Raw genomic sequence first — 13447 nt, 5'->3', positions numbered from 1 at the left:
ATGCAAGTAAATACAAAATGCATGTTTAACTGATGATTTCATTGGCAGCAAGAAATGCAATCAAGCGTTTATGATAACTGGAAATGACTCTTTTATATCACCATAGAGGAGTTTTGGCCCTCTCTTCTTTAAAGAATTGCTGCAGAAAGTGCTTAAGCATGAAGGGCTGGTTCAAAGTCATATCAAAGCATCAAAGTCCAGACAGTGACTAGGCCAATCAGACTTGCTGTTTCCGATTATTGCCCGATCATAATTCAAATGCCTTTGATCTTCAGGGCACGAAGTGATTCCTTTAGGATCTTTTGGGAGAGAGCAGAATTCATTGTTCATGAATACTGGAAGTTCTCCAGGTGCTAAAGTAGTAAAACAGTCCCATATCATCAAGCTACCACCACCACCACGTATGACTGTTGCTATGATGTTGTTTTTATGAAATGTTGTTGAGGTTTCTGTCAGATGTAATGGGATTTGAACCTTCCAAAAACTCCAAATTTGTCTCAACGGTTGACAGAACATTTTCACAAAAGTCTTGGAGATATTCAAGATGTTTTTTGGGAGGGTTTTTGGTCAGCTGTGGTTTTTGCCTCGGAACTCTTTTCCCCACTTGATGAACGATCAATCATTGACCTTAACTGAGGCAAGCTCCTGAACTCCCGAACGAGCTGCTGATGTACTTTTGGATTAATTTTGGCAAGTAGTTGGCTACATATGGCCCATAGACTCTAATGAGTTTGCGACTCCTGTTATAAGGCCACTGAACACACTTAAAGAGTGTGAGAAACCCATTGAAAACATAATATAGGTTTTCAAAACTTAATTATTATTCATTTGTTTTGAAATAATGAATAATTGGTTTTATTTATAATATCTTGTTCATCTAGTCTTACTAATCATACTAGTATTTAGTACTAATATTTATTTTATACAATCAAAGGAAAAATATCAGAAACTGCTTGGTTCCACAGTTTATCAGTACTTCAAATTTAGCTAACACAGGTTATCAGGTCATTTTCATCTAGTGTACCTTGAACCTGTCAAGTCACACTAATCTATACACCAGCACTTAAATTGGTGCACTTAGACACTAAAGAGGCGCCATGCGCTGTGATAACTGTTAAAATTTGTGGTCAGCAGCCACGATCAGACAGGAATACAATCCCATTTTCACTTTGATTTATTTGTTGTTTTGTCAGCTATACTTTCATGTCAGTCCTGATAAACGTTTACAAATGTATCATTACTGGCAGTAAATTTCTACTACAGATAAAATTTCTACTACAGATAATAGTGTTTCTATATTTCTATAACTGACAATAGTGACAGTGCACGCTATCGTAGAATGAACAACACTGATAGGCAGATAGATGCAAGTCGATCTTTATTGTCAGTTATCTCATTGTCAGATTTTAAGGTGTTGCAGAAACAGCTGTGGTGGTCTCGGCCGAATCCTCTCCTTTATCCTGCAACAAAAAATATTAAAACAAGGACAATTTAAAAAACTTTATTGTATATTTCGCAAATGACATTAATGTGTTATAGTGCATTTTGGCTATGAAAAGTCCTGCAGGGTATTAAAAGTAATCACATTTCCTATATTTTACTGATGTATTCTTTTACTAATGCATCTCATTTGCCTCCATCCTTTAAAGCAGCGGTTCCCCAACCCCCGGGCCTCGGACCGGTACCTGTCCGTGAGTCGTTTGGTACCGGGCCGCGAGAGTTGAGGCTCAGGTGTGAAATGTATGGTTTTCAAGGTTTTTATCGGTTTTCAGCGTTATTTTGTTATTGTTTTTATCGTTAACTCGGTTTTCCTGGGTCTTTTCACGTGTGTTATGAATAAATCTTTTTTTTTTTCGGTACCGGTACTAGTTTTATTTTGTTGTATTTATCCGCGACACCTTAAAGGCCGGTCCGTGAAAATATTGTCGGGCATAAACCGGTCCGTGGCGCAAAAAAGGTTGGGGACCGCTGCTTTAAAGAACTAATATGTATTGAAATGTTGGTTCTATAACCTTCAACAGGATTTAACATTTAACCGTTAAGTTTTTTTCTTCTTTACTGCTGAAGTTTTATTATCTGCTATATAGCCATACTGCTTATCTGTCAAGGGTTGTAGTTCAAAATGAAAATAGAAAAGCATTTTTAGATAGACTGTGACACAGGTGCAGTAAATAAACTAACAGAACTTTGACTCCGAAACAGAGCGACAGATAAAGATAGGTTTTACATTTACAAGCGGTGAGGAAAAGTGCTTCCCATACCTATATGTCTATGTAACGTTCAATCCACTGAAGCAGTTCAGTTACTCTGCTGTAGACGCCTGGTTTATTAGGCCGTGCGCATCCCTCTCCCCAACTCACCACGCCTGCCAGCTTCCAATCCCCTTTAGATGTTTTACACACAAGTGGTCCACCACTGTCCCCCTTAAGAGAAAATCATTTCACAAACAAAATTTGTGAACATCAAATGGGAGAAACACAACTCTTGATAGATTGTAAAGTATATTGTAAACGTATATAGATTGTAAAATATATTTCATATTCTTCATGAACCTGTGCTAGGTTTGTGGAGAGGAGATTTCATCTCTGTGGGTGTGTACCTGGCAAGAGTCAACCCCTCCATCCATGCTCCCAGCGCAAATCATTCGAGGAGTTATGAAGAGACCATAGACACTCAAGTCGTAGCAGATGGATTGAGCTATTACCTTAACATGAGCCTGCCTTAACTCTTCTGACACATAGCCTGACAGAAAATGAAATGAAAAAATCAGCAGCAAAAAGTGAATGAAAATAAGTAGAAAGGGTTACTTGAAGGTGACTAGTGGAAATGTTACACAGTTCAAAAAATAATGAATGACAGGAAAAAGAAAAAATACTTTGTTTTTACACTTATATTTTTTTTTTTATCTAGTAATTAAGTCTAACGTCTTAGCTTCAATGAGGATACTGTACTGACAAATATGGCTCTTTAAAAAGTTTTTGCCTTACAGTTTCCAACTCTGAAACTATGATTGTGAGTTTTTGAAGCTATTTGAAGCCCCAACTTAAATTATACTTGCGTTATCAAATCACTTTCTTTTAGCTCAGTTGTTAAGATCACAAACTGTAGCAAAAGTATCTGTCTTTCAGTGCAGTGCACCTGTGTTTTCATTTACGTATCCCCAGCCTGTGATCCAGCAGTCTGATCCATCAGGAAAGGACTCGGTTGGACTGGGTAAACAGACCGGTCGGACCCCACCTACAAAGAGCAGCAGTAAAGTGATAAAGGTTAGCTCTCTCTCGTGGTTATGAAATCACATATTTCCTTTTTTCCCCCACCCACGTTTATGATTGTAATACATGTTTTTCTCTTGACTTAAAAGTAAGTTTCACTTCTGACGATTTGGATTTTGTTAGGTGTTTAGTTCGTTCTTTCTTTATTGTTTTAAGTTTTGGTTAAAATAAAAATATTTGTTTTGGCAATATGACAGCGATTGCAATGATTAGTGCAGTGATGTAAGTGCCCCTAATCTCCCCCTCAAGCCCAAAAGGGATTACACTTCTTGAAATATTTAATCTGTCCTGACCTTAATCATAATAAAATTTAAACGTGCATCAAGTCACATTAAGTTCTTTTCATGAGTCAAATGTAAGTAAATACAGTTATAAAAAGAGACAGTGAAACCTTGTCTGTTTGTCTTGTGTGACATAAATCTGGCTAGTTTACATACATTCAACAAGTTACTAGACTCCAGCATTCATTCAGCGTAAAGAAAAACAAATGATGTGGTTTTCGTTGCCCTGATGAATGATAGCGCAATCCGTCTCTTACTTACTCGTCATGTCCATGTCAATTATGGTGCGCAGCAGTCCCACGTCATAGTCATTGTGCATAACCTTAAAGCCAGGGTGGTAGAGGATCTGCAGTGCCCTGTAGTGTTGCCCCAGAGAGTTGTGTGCAATGCTTACAGTGCCTGCCACCACCGTCCAGTCAGCTACTTGAAGCATGTTATTACTGCAGAAGAGTGACAGAAAAGTTAGTAGATAGAGTTCGGTTTAAGAAGCGGTGTGTGTGCCCACTAATTTTCACAGTTTTGTTTTTCAATGGTTTTTCACAATATCATACAACCTCCAGCATTATTACAATCACTGTTTAGGCCTCAGCCATCGCCAAATTACATGTATTTCTATTTTCACTTTAGCCTTGCAAACATTAGGAGCTGCTTTTGGTTTGTAGTTGTGCTCAAAAAATCCGCACCCATTGCTCATAATCCAAGATGAACACTCACGGGGAACAGAGAGCCCCTTTTACAGAGCTCCATCTGTGATGTGATCACATCACAGATGGAGCTCTGCTCTGCTGCAAAAGGTGCAAAAAGGTGCAAAAAGTTTTTACTTCACCCTTTACCTGCTTTTGACTTGAACATAACAGGAACACGGTGTTACCTCGAACTGAGCAGGTGGTCGTGACTACAGCCTTTGCTAACTGACTGTACCAGTAACTGAACTCGTAAACACTTCTTTCTTGTCATTCCTCGTGTCTCTCTTACTCAACAAAGCAGTGTGCTGCAGTGATCACCCAACGAGGAGAGATGATGGCACCACCACAGACGTGTCTTCCCCTCCACTGCATGCTGACTTGCCAGGCCCACTCGTTCTTTGTAGCCAAGGTTCCTCCAACAATACGCTGACCATTGCTGACCAGAACTGAGCAGTCTGGATATGAGATGAAGAACACGAAATCAAGCAAACAGACAATGAGTGCAAAAAAAAAATGCAAAAGCTCTTTTTGAAAAAAATAAGATGACCATAAAGGTGGTTTAATTAATTTTAAGAATATAAGGTGTTTAATGGGAGAAATTATTATGGTAATATTCTACTAAAACCTTTTCCATGAAAAGACTTAGAAAAGTACAGACATAACTGTCAGATGCTTGATGGATATGTAAGTAACATCTTTTGTTTGAGAGATGAGCAGTAAATTGGAGTGGCACTGAAGATTGCCATCCCTGGAGCTTTGGAGACAAAATGCATTAGTTACTATGAAATTTAAATTCTTTACCTGCAGTCATATTTCCTGTCTGGTTCACTGGATTCTTGGACAGAACGGGCCTCTGGGTTGGGACAGTGCAGCTCCCTTTCCCACCACAGAGAGGAGGTGATTCACCCACCTCAGAGGGAAACAGCAAGAACTTAACTAATTTGAAGAGAGAAAAAAACATTCAGATGACACCGTACAATGTCTCAAGTGGGTAGTGAAACATTAACATTAAAAACTCCTCACACTGAGATCAGTCTTAATAGCTGCTGGTTTCAAATTTGGAACCTCAGCAAACCATTTTACTCTGTCTTTGCGTTTTGGTTTCACTTTTTCCAACAATGTAATTTATTTCCCAGAAGGAGGCTTCATAGAGGATTTAATAACTGGCATAGTGAATGTTCAGAACTAATTAACTTAGTTTTTTTTTCTCATTTCATTTGTATTTAATCGTAATCAGAGAAACCTATTATGTATGCTCACTGATGTGTTACAGAAAGCAGTAAGGCTGAATGACATAACTGGGTTTTTATTACAATTATTATACTAAAGTGGCATATTATGATGTAGAACATTCTAAGTTTTTGATTCTTTTTGCATCTGGCAAAAAGTCTGCAGACTTAAAACTAGATTTTCTTTTTGCAATATTAGTGGTAACTGCATAATGAGAAGGTTTGTTTCTTAACCTCCTAAGACCCAAACTCTTCCACTGCATGCATTTTTAATTTCTCTTTGATATTTGGGTATATTGGAGCCCGATGAATGTAAAAACAAAAAATTACCAGATTTTTTTTAATCTTATTTTTGTTTTTAAGAAAAATAAGAGCCACATATGAGGATATTCGTTTACAATTTTGATAGAACAGTAGCAGTATAATGTCCTCGTAAAAGGATATCAGGCCCTTGTAGAGCAAAATTGAGTATTTTAGTCTAAATAACCCAAAATGTGATGTCCACATATGTGGACGCCAGGTCCTAGGAGGTTAAACACTAGAATTCAACTTGCTATTGATGTACTGGAGGTACCTTGCTTTTCAGAGTGGGTTACCTAAAAGAGCAGAAGCGATAATCACTTTTATAGTGACAAAGATTCCCACAAACATTAACAGGTCACGAGATGTACAGGCATGGGATCTTGCATCTGCAAACAAACAAGAAATAACAAGAAATATTAAAACTTTGCAAGGAGCTCTGAGCTCCAAGACATCCTGTCTTCATCATCTTTATTAATTGACTGGGACAGTTGTGGTAAACCAAACTAACTGTGAGGTTTTATCATATCATCATACTTTGACAAATGTGTGAATTTTGGAGATCCCTTTTAGATTTTAGATAGGTGCAGTTTAGGTGAGAACAAGCCAAAGATGATAACCGTGCACATTTTCTTAACAATTTATCCAAATGAGAGCTGTAGGGGGCTGGAGTCTATATTAGCTATCACAGGGTGAAAGGCAGGCCACCAGTCTATCACAGGGTTAACTCAGAAATACGATTTAAGAAACACCAGTTAGCGTTGGAAGTGTTTGGACTGTAAGAGGCAGCTGGAGGAAACCAATGCAGCCACAGGGAGAACGCACAAACTCCACCCAGAACCTGCCAGTGGATTCAAATCCAGGATCTTTTTGCTGTGAGGCAACAGTGCCACCATATGTTAATAAGCTATCTGGTGCCATTTGATTATTATGCAAAACTGCTCTCTGTAATTTGAGTTGTATTGTTATTGTGAACATACAACCATCATTATTAAACATTTATTGAAATGTTGGTTCAGCCAGTCGAATTTGTTTTACTTGTCTTACATGTGTAAATTCTTCTGTGTGTAACTTAATGTAGTGATGCATAAAGGTCGAGGATAGAAAACACTTGTGCTCAAAGCTGTGATTATAGGTTTGAACATATGGCAAACAGGTGGTGTAACCATATGTTTTGGCTACATTTACAGTATTTAGCAGTTAAACTATTTATAGTTTATTATTTAAGTGTGATATAAACCTTAAACCAGTTGTCAAGGGCGATCAGTGTGAAGGTGACTATGCATCTCTGGGACAAAAGTTCTGCTCAGACAACCTCAAAATCCTGAGGACAGAACACATCCATAATATGTAAAGCGTGAGTTGCATGAAATATAAGTAAGGCAAAAAAACCCCAACAACTTTGAAATCAATTTTGTGTTTCACTGATACAGTCAAGATGGATTACTACTAGTGAAATGTGAAAACCTCTAAGCTGCGTTCGCATCGACAGGGGAACAAATGGTAACGTTTTGGCAACAAAATCATGAACTCCAGTAGATAATTTATGCTTTTTCTCCAAAGGAACTATTTTCTTGTTTCATCTATATAACACTGCAATGCTGCCTACTGTGGTGTATTTGTAATACTATGATGACGGCACAGTGTAAAAAATAGAGACTGAAAAAGTCTGCCACAAGTTTTTTCCCTTAAATTAAAATGGAAGAGAATGGAGAAGCTGATAAGCTGAGCTTATCTTCAACTATGCCTGCCTGAAGCCGAGACAAATGAGAAACTGAAACCAAAGCGATGAATTCTTTATAATTCTTTGCGAATCATGATCAGATAAAAGGATCAGCTGATGGAGTAGGAAAAAGAGACAACGAGCTGTTTAACATGCTGCATGGTACTCTGATAAGTCATTTTTATTTTTAAAGTTTAATTGCAAGAAGTTGTTGCATTATATATTTACAGCCTTGCCAAACGCTAATGACAGATAGCATAGATGCAGAAATAATTAGTCATCGATACAACTGACAGTATCAGTGACAAATATGAAGCAGATTTAAAATTACAAATGAATTTTCTTTTATGTTTATTCTTATTATTTCTTTTATTATTTTCTTTGCTTTTTTTCTTTCTTTTCTTTTCTTGTCCTGCTTTCTATTTGCCAAAGGCAGTCCAAGAGAAAAGTTCCAGTCACCGCAGTAGGAGACCTTTAAACTATTTCATGCACAACGGCACCAAGGCCACTTTGAGGTCAAAAAGTGATAAAGAAAAAAGATTGCACAGGAGCAATAGCTCACATGTTATTACTGAGGATCTAAACAGCTGCCTCAGCAGTCTGTGTGTTCGAAAATCTATGTATCTCATCAAAGTTATAGTAAATTGCCAAATGACTGTGGATAGAAGCGGGTGCTGGAGTGAGAAACATATGTGCTATTTTTCAAAATCACATTAAGGCTGCTTCCTCAGGAGGGGTTCAGAGTATGCAAGAAGAAATTGCAGATGTGTTTGTCTTCAATCAATCCTCAAAGGCTAAGAGATTTGACTATTTACCACAGAAATATAAGTGAAGATTGATTAAACATTAATTAATTACCAGTGCACTGGTAATTAAAAATCTCAATTACAATGACTAAGTCATCTTTTGGGATTCACACACTTTGCTAATAATATTTGATTTAAATCAGTTTTCTCCCATAAAACAAAAAGTTACACCTCACCTGTAAATAGCATCTAACACAAGTACTGTTGATTGCATCAATGTAAAGCTGGACATTCAGTTTCATTTTGAAAATATATGCTTATCTAACTTTTAGGTTTAACGCTAACTGCTGGAGGTTATGGACAATGCTGGACATCCTCTGCACACGGTCGTAAATAATCAGAGGAGCCTACTCAGGGACAGGTTGCTTCTCCCAAAGTCAAGAACCAACAGACCTAAAAACTCCTTTGTCCCACATGCCATCAGACTGTTTAACTCCTCGTTGGGGGAGAGAGGGAGGGGAAACTGAGCTGTAGTGCTTTTTTTCACTGTGCAATATTCTATATTCTATATTTTTTCTTATATTCGACTGTGCAATAATCACCCTGCAATAGACTCACTCAAATGTGCAATCCACTGGTATTCCTATTTATCCCTATTATATATTCTGTATTTATATATGTGTATATGTGTATATATGGCATATTTATGCTTATATCCTTACTCTCATTCCCCTTTATTGTATCTGTAACATGCAACTTCTGCTACTGGAAACTGAATTTCCCGGAGGAACCCACCGAAGGGATTAATAAAGTTTCATCTAATCTAATCTAAATGGTTACAGTATAAATGGGTACTTCTAAAATGCCAAACCTTTCCGTATCTGACATGGTGGTATTTTTGTAAAATCTTTGTGTAAATTTTTCTAAAATGCTTTCAGGATTTTAGGAACAGTTTGTCGCCACTTTACAGCCTCCTGTGAACAAAAGGAACTCCATAAAGTAATTTTTTTTAAGCTTGTGGAAGGAATACACTGGCCTACACAGAACCCCGATCCCTGATACAACCACATACATTTCACTATAAGTGTACTTCTGATCCTGTGTCAGCTGGGCTCAAAGATCTTATGAAATGCTTTCTCAGAAAAGGAGAGGCTGTTACACCAACAGATAAAGCCTGCTGCACTGCAAGTTTATAGACTGCATGTAACTCCAACGCTTCGCACTTATAGAAATGTTATTTATGAGCAAAGCATGTTGGCCCCGTGTTTCAAAGTGTGATTTTTCCTGGCACATTATCAAAACTGTACATTGAAGTAACACCTTCAATTATTACCGTACCTGGGACTCCATCATGTAGCTCTTTTGGAAACATGATACCTATTGATGTGTCCTGCAGTGGACCTCCATCTGTTTGAATCCTCTGCTGAACTTCTTGAGGATTATCACTACAAGGAGCCGCTGACGTCACATTTTTTTGACCTTGGGCTTCTGAGGACACTGAACTAGAAGGTGATGCTTCAAGAGGTTGCAGCTTTGGGGTCTCATCAGAAAAGGGCAGATCTTCTGGATGTGGATTTCCATTAGTTGTGGGTTTATACTGGGGTATGAATGTGAGGACTGTAGAAGGAACCAAAGACGATATACTCAAAACTTCATGACTGATTGGACTTTGAAAAGATGTTGATGCCCAGTGCTGAGGCGATAAAAAGTTTGGTGCGTTCGCTTGATGACAAGAGCTGGTGCTGTCTTTCTGAGCCATACTTTTTAGGTTTTGTTGCCAACAAACACAGAAACCTTGGCTAGAACCTGCAAAATTAACAAAGTTATGACAAAACGTGAGCTTCCAACAATGCATCTGTAAGAAATACTCTGACATTCTGATGGATTTTGACTGCTAGAACTGACACATAATATAACGTATATTAAGTTTACAATGGGCAATTATTGACCTAAGAACTACTGAAATGCAGGCAGGGTGCGAGAAAAATACTAATGAATCCATGGAAAAGTTATTCAAAGTTATTCAAAATGCAAAGTAAGATAATAGCACTCTCAAAAATTAGTTATATTAAAAATATGAGTGGATGCAACTTTTCTGTGATAAACGTGTGCAAGAAAAGACACCTGTTACCCGCATTGTTCATAACACAACAACTTCTGTGACTTCCTTGTGTGTCAGTCTCATCAACATATATTTTCAAGAGCGCTCACCTGAACGTCACCCATGGAGATTTGCATGTATTGGCTTCATTTGTATGCATGGGATTATTTATCCACGCGCCTCCTCCACTTATTAAACCGGCTTGTACCACAGCCAGGAAAAGAAATGCATCACCGTCAGTGACAAGACTCAGGTGCCTGCTGGCTCCTGTGCATCTTTAATCCAAAGATATCTGCTCTCCTACTGTGAATCCATACTCTTCAGCTCGCGCAGGTTACAGTTTGTCACTCCCGCTCTTGTGATTCTGCAGCTCACCTCGTCCTCCCACTTAATCCTTTCATTGTGTCACACCCTTCAGCACCTTTCTCCTTCTCCTTCCTGTCCTCTCTCCTCTTCCTACTTCTCCAACTCAGTTTTTTCCTCTGGACAGAGCAGGCGAGGCTGCAGCAGTCAGGCCAGTAACAGATATGTTGTTGCTGGCAGTCTATGAAATATGCATGGGGATAATTGTGCGCTTATAGGTCAGAGTTTAACAACAGATAATCTACATCATACCAATGAGCCTCTTCCACTCACAAGTAGGCCACTGTGTGAGTACAGACCCAAAAACATAGTTCAGTTTCATGCAGATGAAGTAGATATGTATCTAAGAATAAAGGTCCCATTATGACTCTGAAGAGGCAGGATTGTTTCTGTGTGTCTTTTTGTGGTCACTCTTTTCAGTGGTATTTTGTTCATCCTATCAAATTACGGCATGAGAGGGCGCAGAGTGGTGGCAGTGACAACTGACCCGTCGTAGTGTTACCTCACCTGTTCGAGGTTACAGTGACTTTACTTCTGGGAGCAAACATGGAACATCGGCATTGGACACGTAGACACATAATGCCTCAGCCAATCATCAGGCTTGAATGTTTCTCTAAAGAGAGGTAACGACTGCACAGTCATGCCATACAAAGTAATAGTTTAGAGTAAAAAAGCAAAAATTCAAAATTCAAATAATAACTGTGCCGCCATGGTTTTAATTGTATCAGTCTCAAAGATTTCAATGTGTGCATGCAAATGGAGAATCTGCCTCACATAGAAAAGTTGGTGATCTATAAGGATCATGAATATCAGTTCCGTCTGGACTGACATGTTTGACATATTTTGTGGCTACCTTAGAAAAAACAGAAACAATTTGTAAATTCAAAATATAGACCCTACAAAATACGATCCTCTTGAGATATCTTGTTTCTGTGTTATTTAGCTGAGCAAACTGTCACTGCTTTCTCTACTATTGTGATTTTATTTTTTCATCAACTGTTCTATGTAATGTTTCATGGTCTGGTACTGCTTAGAAGCACTTGCTTGTAAATAGTTGGAGTAGTTTTATTGTAGTTTTTTGAGGAGCTGCCTGCTCATGAGACTGACAGGATGCATAAATAAATAAAGCATGCACACTTTGTTTGTTTCTGCATTCTCGCATCGCCTTATTTACTCCATACAAGTCGCACCAATCTCAGCTTGTCAAACAGACACAGCTCTGCCAGCTTCACCTCCCTGAGGTATCAGTCAGAAGAGGAGTGAAGGAACTCGTGTTTGCCGTCTTGGCAGTGGCCCTCGAGGTACAGCAGCATTTTCAACTTAACAGTATCATTTTTTTATCCAGTGAAGAAAGAGACATCAGCTATTTAAATGACTGAATGGCAGAGTTACTGTCAGGAAGCTGCAAGTCAAACACAGAGTGTGTTAAACTTCGGTTTGTTTTTCTATCACAGCCAAACTCTGACAATTTGGATCTTGAAGCATTTCTTTTATTAACTACACGTAATTGCAGAGATACATGTATTTGTCATTTGTTTTCTAAATTTCCTACATCAAACACTGAAAATATTCACACAATGGATTTTCCTTCTTGGTATTATTGATTTAAAGGAACAGGATTGCACTACAACACAGGTTATGCAAATTATTGTTTAAAGAGTTTGATATTTTGATTGGAGGTGGATGGGAAGACTGATGTGACTGTCGCTTCCACTTGGTAAAAACTACTAAAAGGCTAAAGAGCCAAAGCTGTAAGCTGGAGTTACAGTGGAGGTAATAATAAATTGTTCCCCTGCTTTCAGTGAACAGGGGTCGTGGACTGCACACCAACTATCAGCAGCCTACAATGCAGCCTTAAGAGCTGGTCCCAGGTTAATCTAAATGAGTAGTCCTGTTGCCTTGAACTAAAGCAGTCATGAAAATGAGTCACTATAATTAGCGGGCTATCAGAAGAATTCACAATATCCTATTTCAGGCCAGGTAACCTGCAGCGATTTCAGAAAGTTATGAACCAAGAAATAGTTCATGCATGAACCTCCCTGAAAAAACTTTGTGGTGTTCAGAAGTGCTGGAAAGCAGACTGATTTAATCTTTTTCATGTCCTATAAACACTTAGCACAAAGAGCAACATGCATATTTCTTAAAATATCAAATGGTCCATTCATTTTCTTGATCATTTGTCCAGTTTGGGGTTTCACAGCATGGCACACCTTAGACAGATTACAAGTGTATCACAGGGCCAACACAGAGAGACTGACCATGTTGACATTTACTCCTCCCAATTTAGAATCACCAGTTAATCTAACATGCATGTCTCTGGACTGTAGTCGGAAGCTTGGGTACCTGGAGAGAGTCCACCCAGGCACAGTGAAAACATACAGAAATGGCCCCAGATGGCTGATGGATTAAAACCCATTTTTGATTAAACCAATTCCTCAACAATGTTTCAGGGCAGAATGTGGGTGTGTTTGAGTCAAATCAATACTATAAAAGATATATTCCATGGATGCAAGTGCCAGGGAAATTTTAAATAATACACAACTCTCCTAAATCTTTTGAGAAGAAGCAGTACACACATATATGCAGAAAAATGTCCAAGCTGCTAGAAAACGGCTCATTCAAAATTCTCAGTGTGCCTTCACAGTCCTGTCTCACTACACAAGACTTTACACAGTCACCATCCCTGTGACACTGACACAGGATGTAAGTTGTACTTTACAATAAAGTAGGGAAAGGACTGGCCTAT

The 13447-nt window shown here is 38.4% G+C and overlaps 1 protein-coding gene and 1 long non-coding RNA gene across 2 annotated transcripts; one reads left to right on the top strand and one right to left on the bottom strand.

The window, feature by feature from the left end:
• Positions 1–1383: 1383 nt before the first annotated feature.
• LOC120732703 (transmembrane protease serine 5-like) lies at positions 1384–4087 on the bottom strand. Its single transcript, XM_040030478.1, has 5 exons — positions 3815–4087; positions 3139–3237; positions 2600–2742; positions 2262–2423; positions 1384–1460 (listed from the first exon to the last, which is right to left on the bottom strand). Exons 1-4 carry the CDS (start codon positions 3984–3986, stop codon positions 2262–2264), a joined length of 576 nt encoding a protein of 191 aa, XP_039886412.1. The 5' UTR covers positions 3987–4087; the 3' UTR covers positions 1384–1460.
• Positions 3154–4777, top strand: LOC120732705. Its single transcript, XR_005695655.1, has 2 exons — positions 3154–3266; positions 4538–4777. It is a non-coding gene; the product is annotated as an uncharacterized LOC120732705 (long non-coding RNA).
• The last annotated feature ends 8670 nt before the right edge of the window (positions 4778–13447 follow it).

The sequence above is a fragment of the Simochromis diagramma genome, unplaced genomic scaffold (assembly GCF_900408965.1).
Source record: "Simochromis diagramma unplaced genomic scaffold, fSimDia1.1 OVJJ01000361.1, whole genome shotgun sequence".
NCBI lineage: Eukaryota > Metazoa > Chordata > Actinopteri > Cichliformes > Cichlidae > Simochromis > Simochromis diagramma.
The sequence above is the reverse complement of the archived record's forward strand: the minus strand, read 5'-3'. Positions and strand labels throughout refer to the sequence as shown.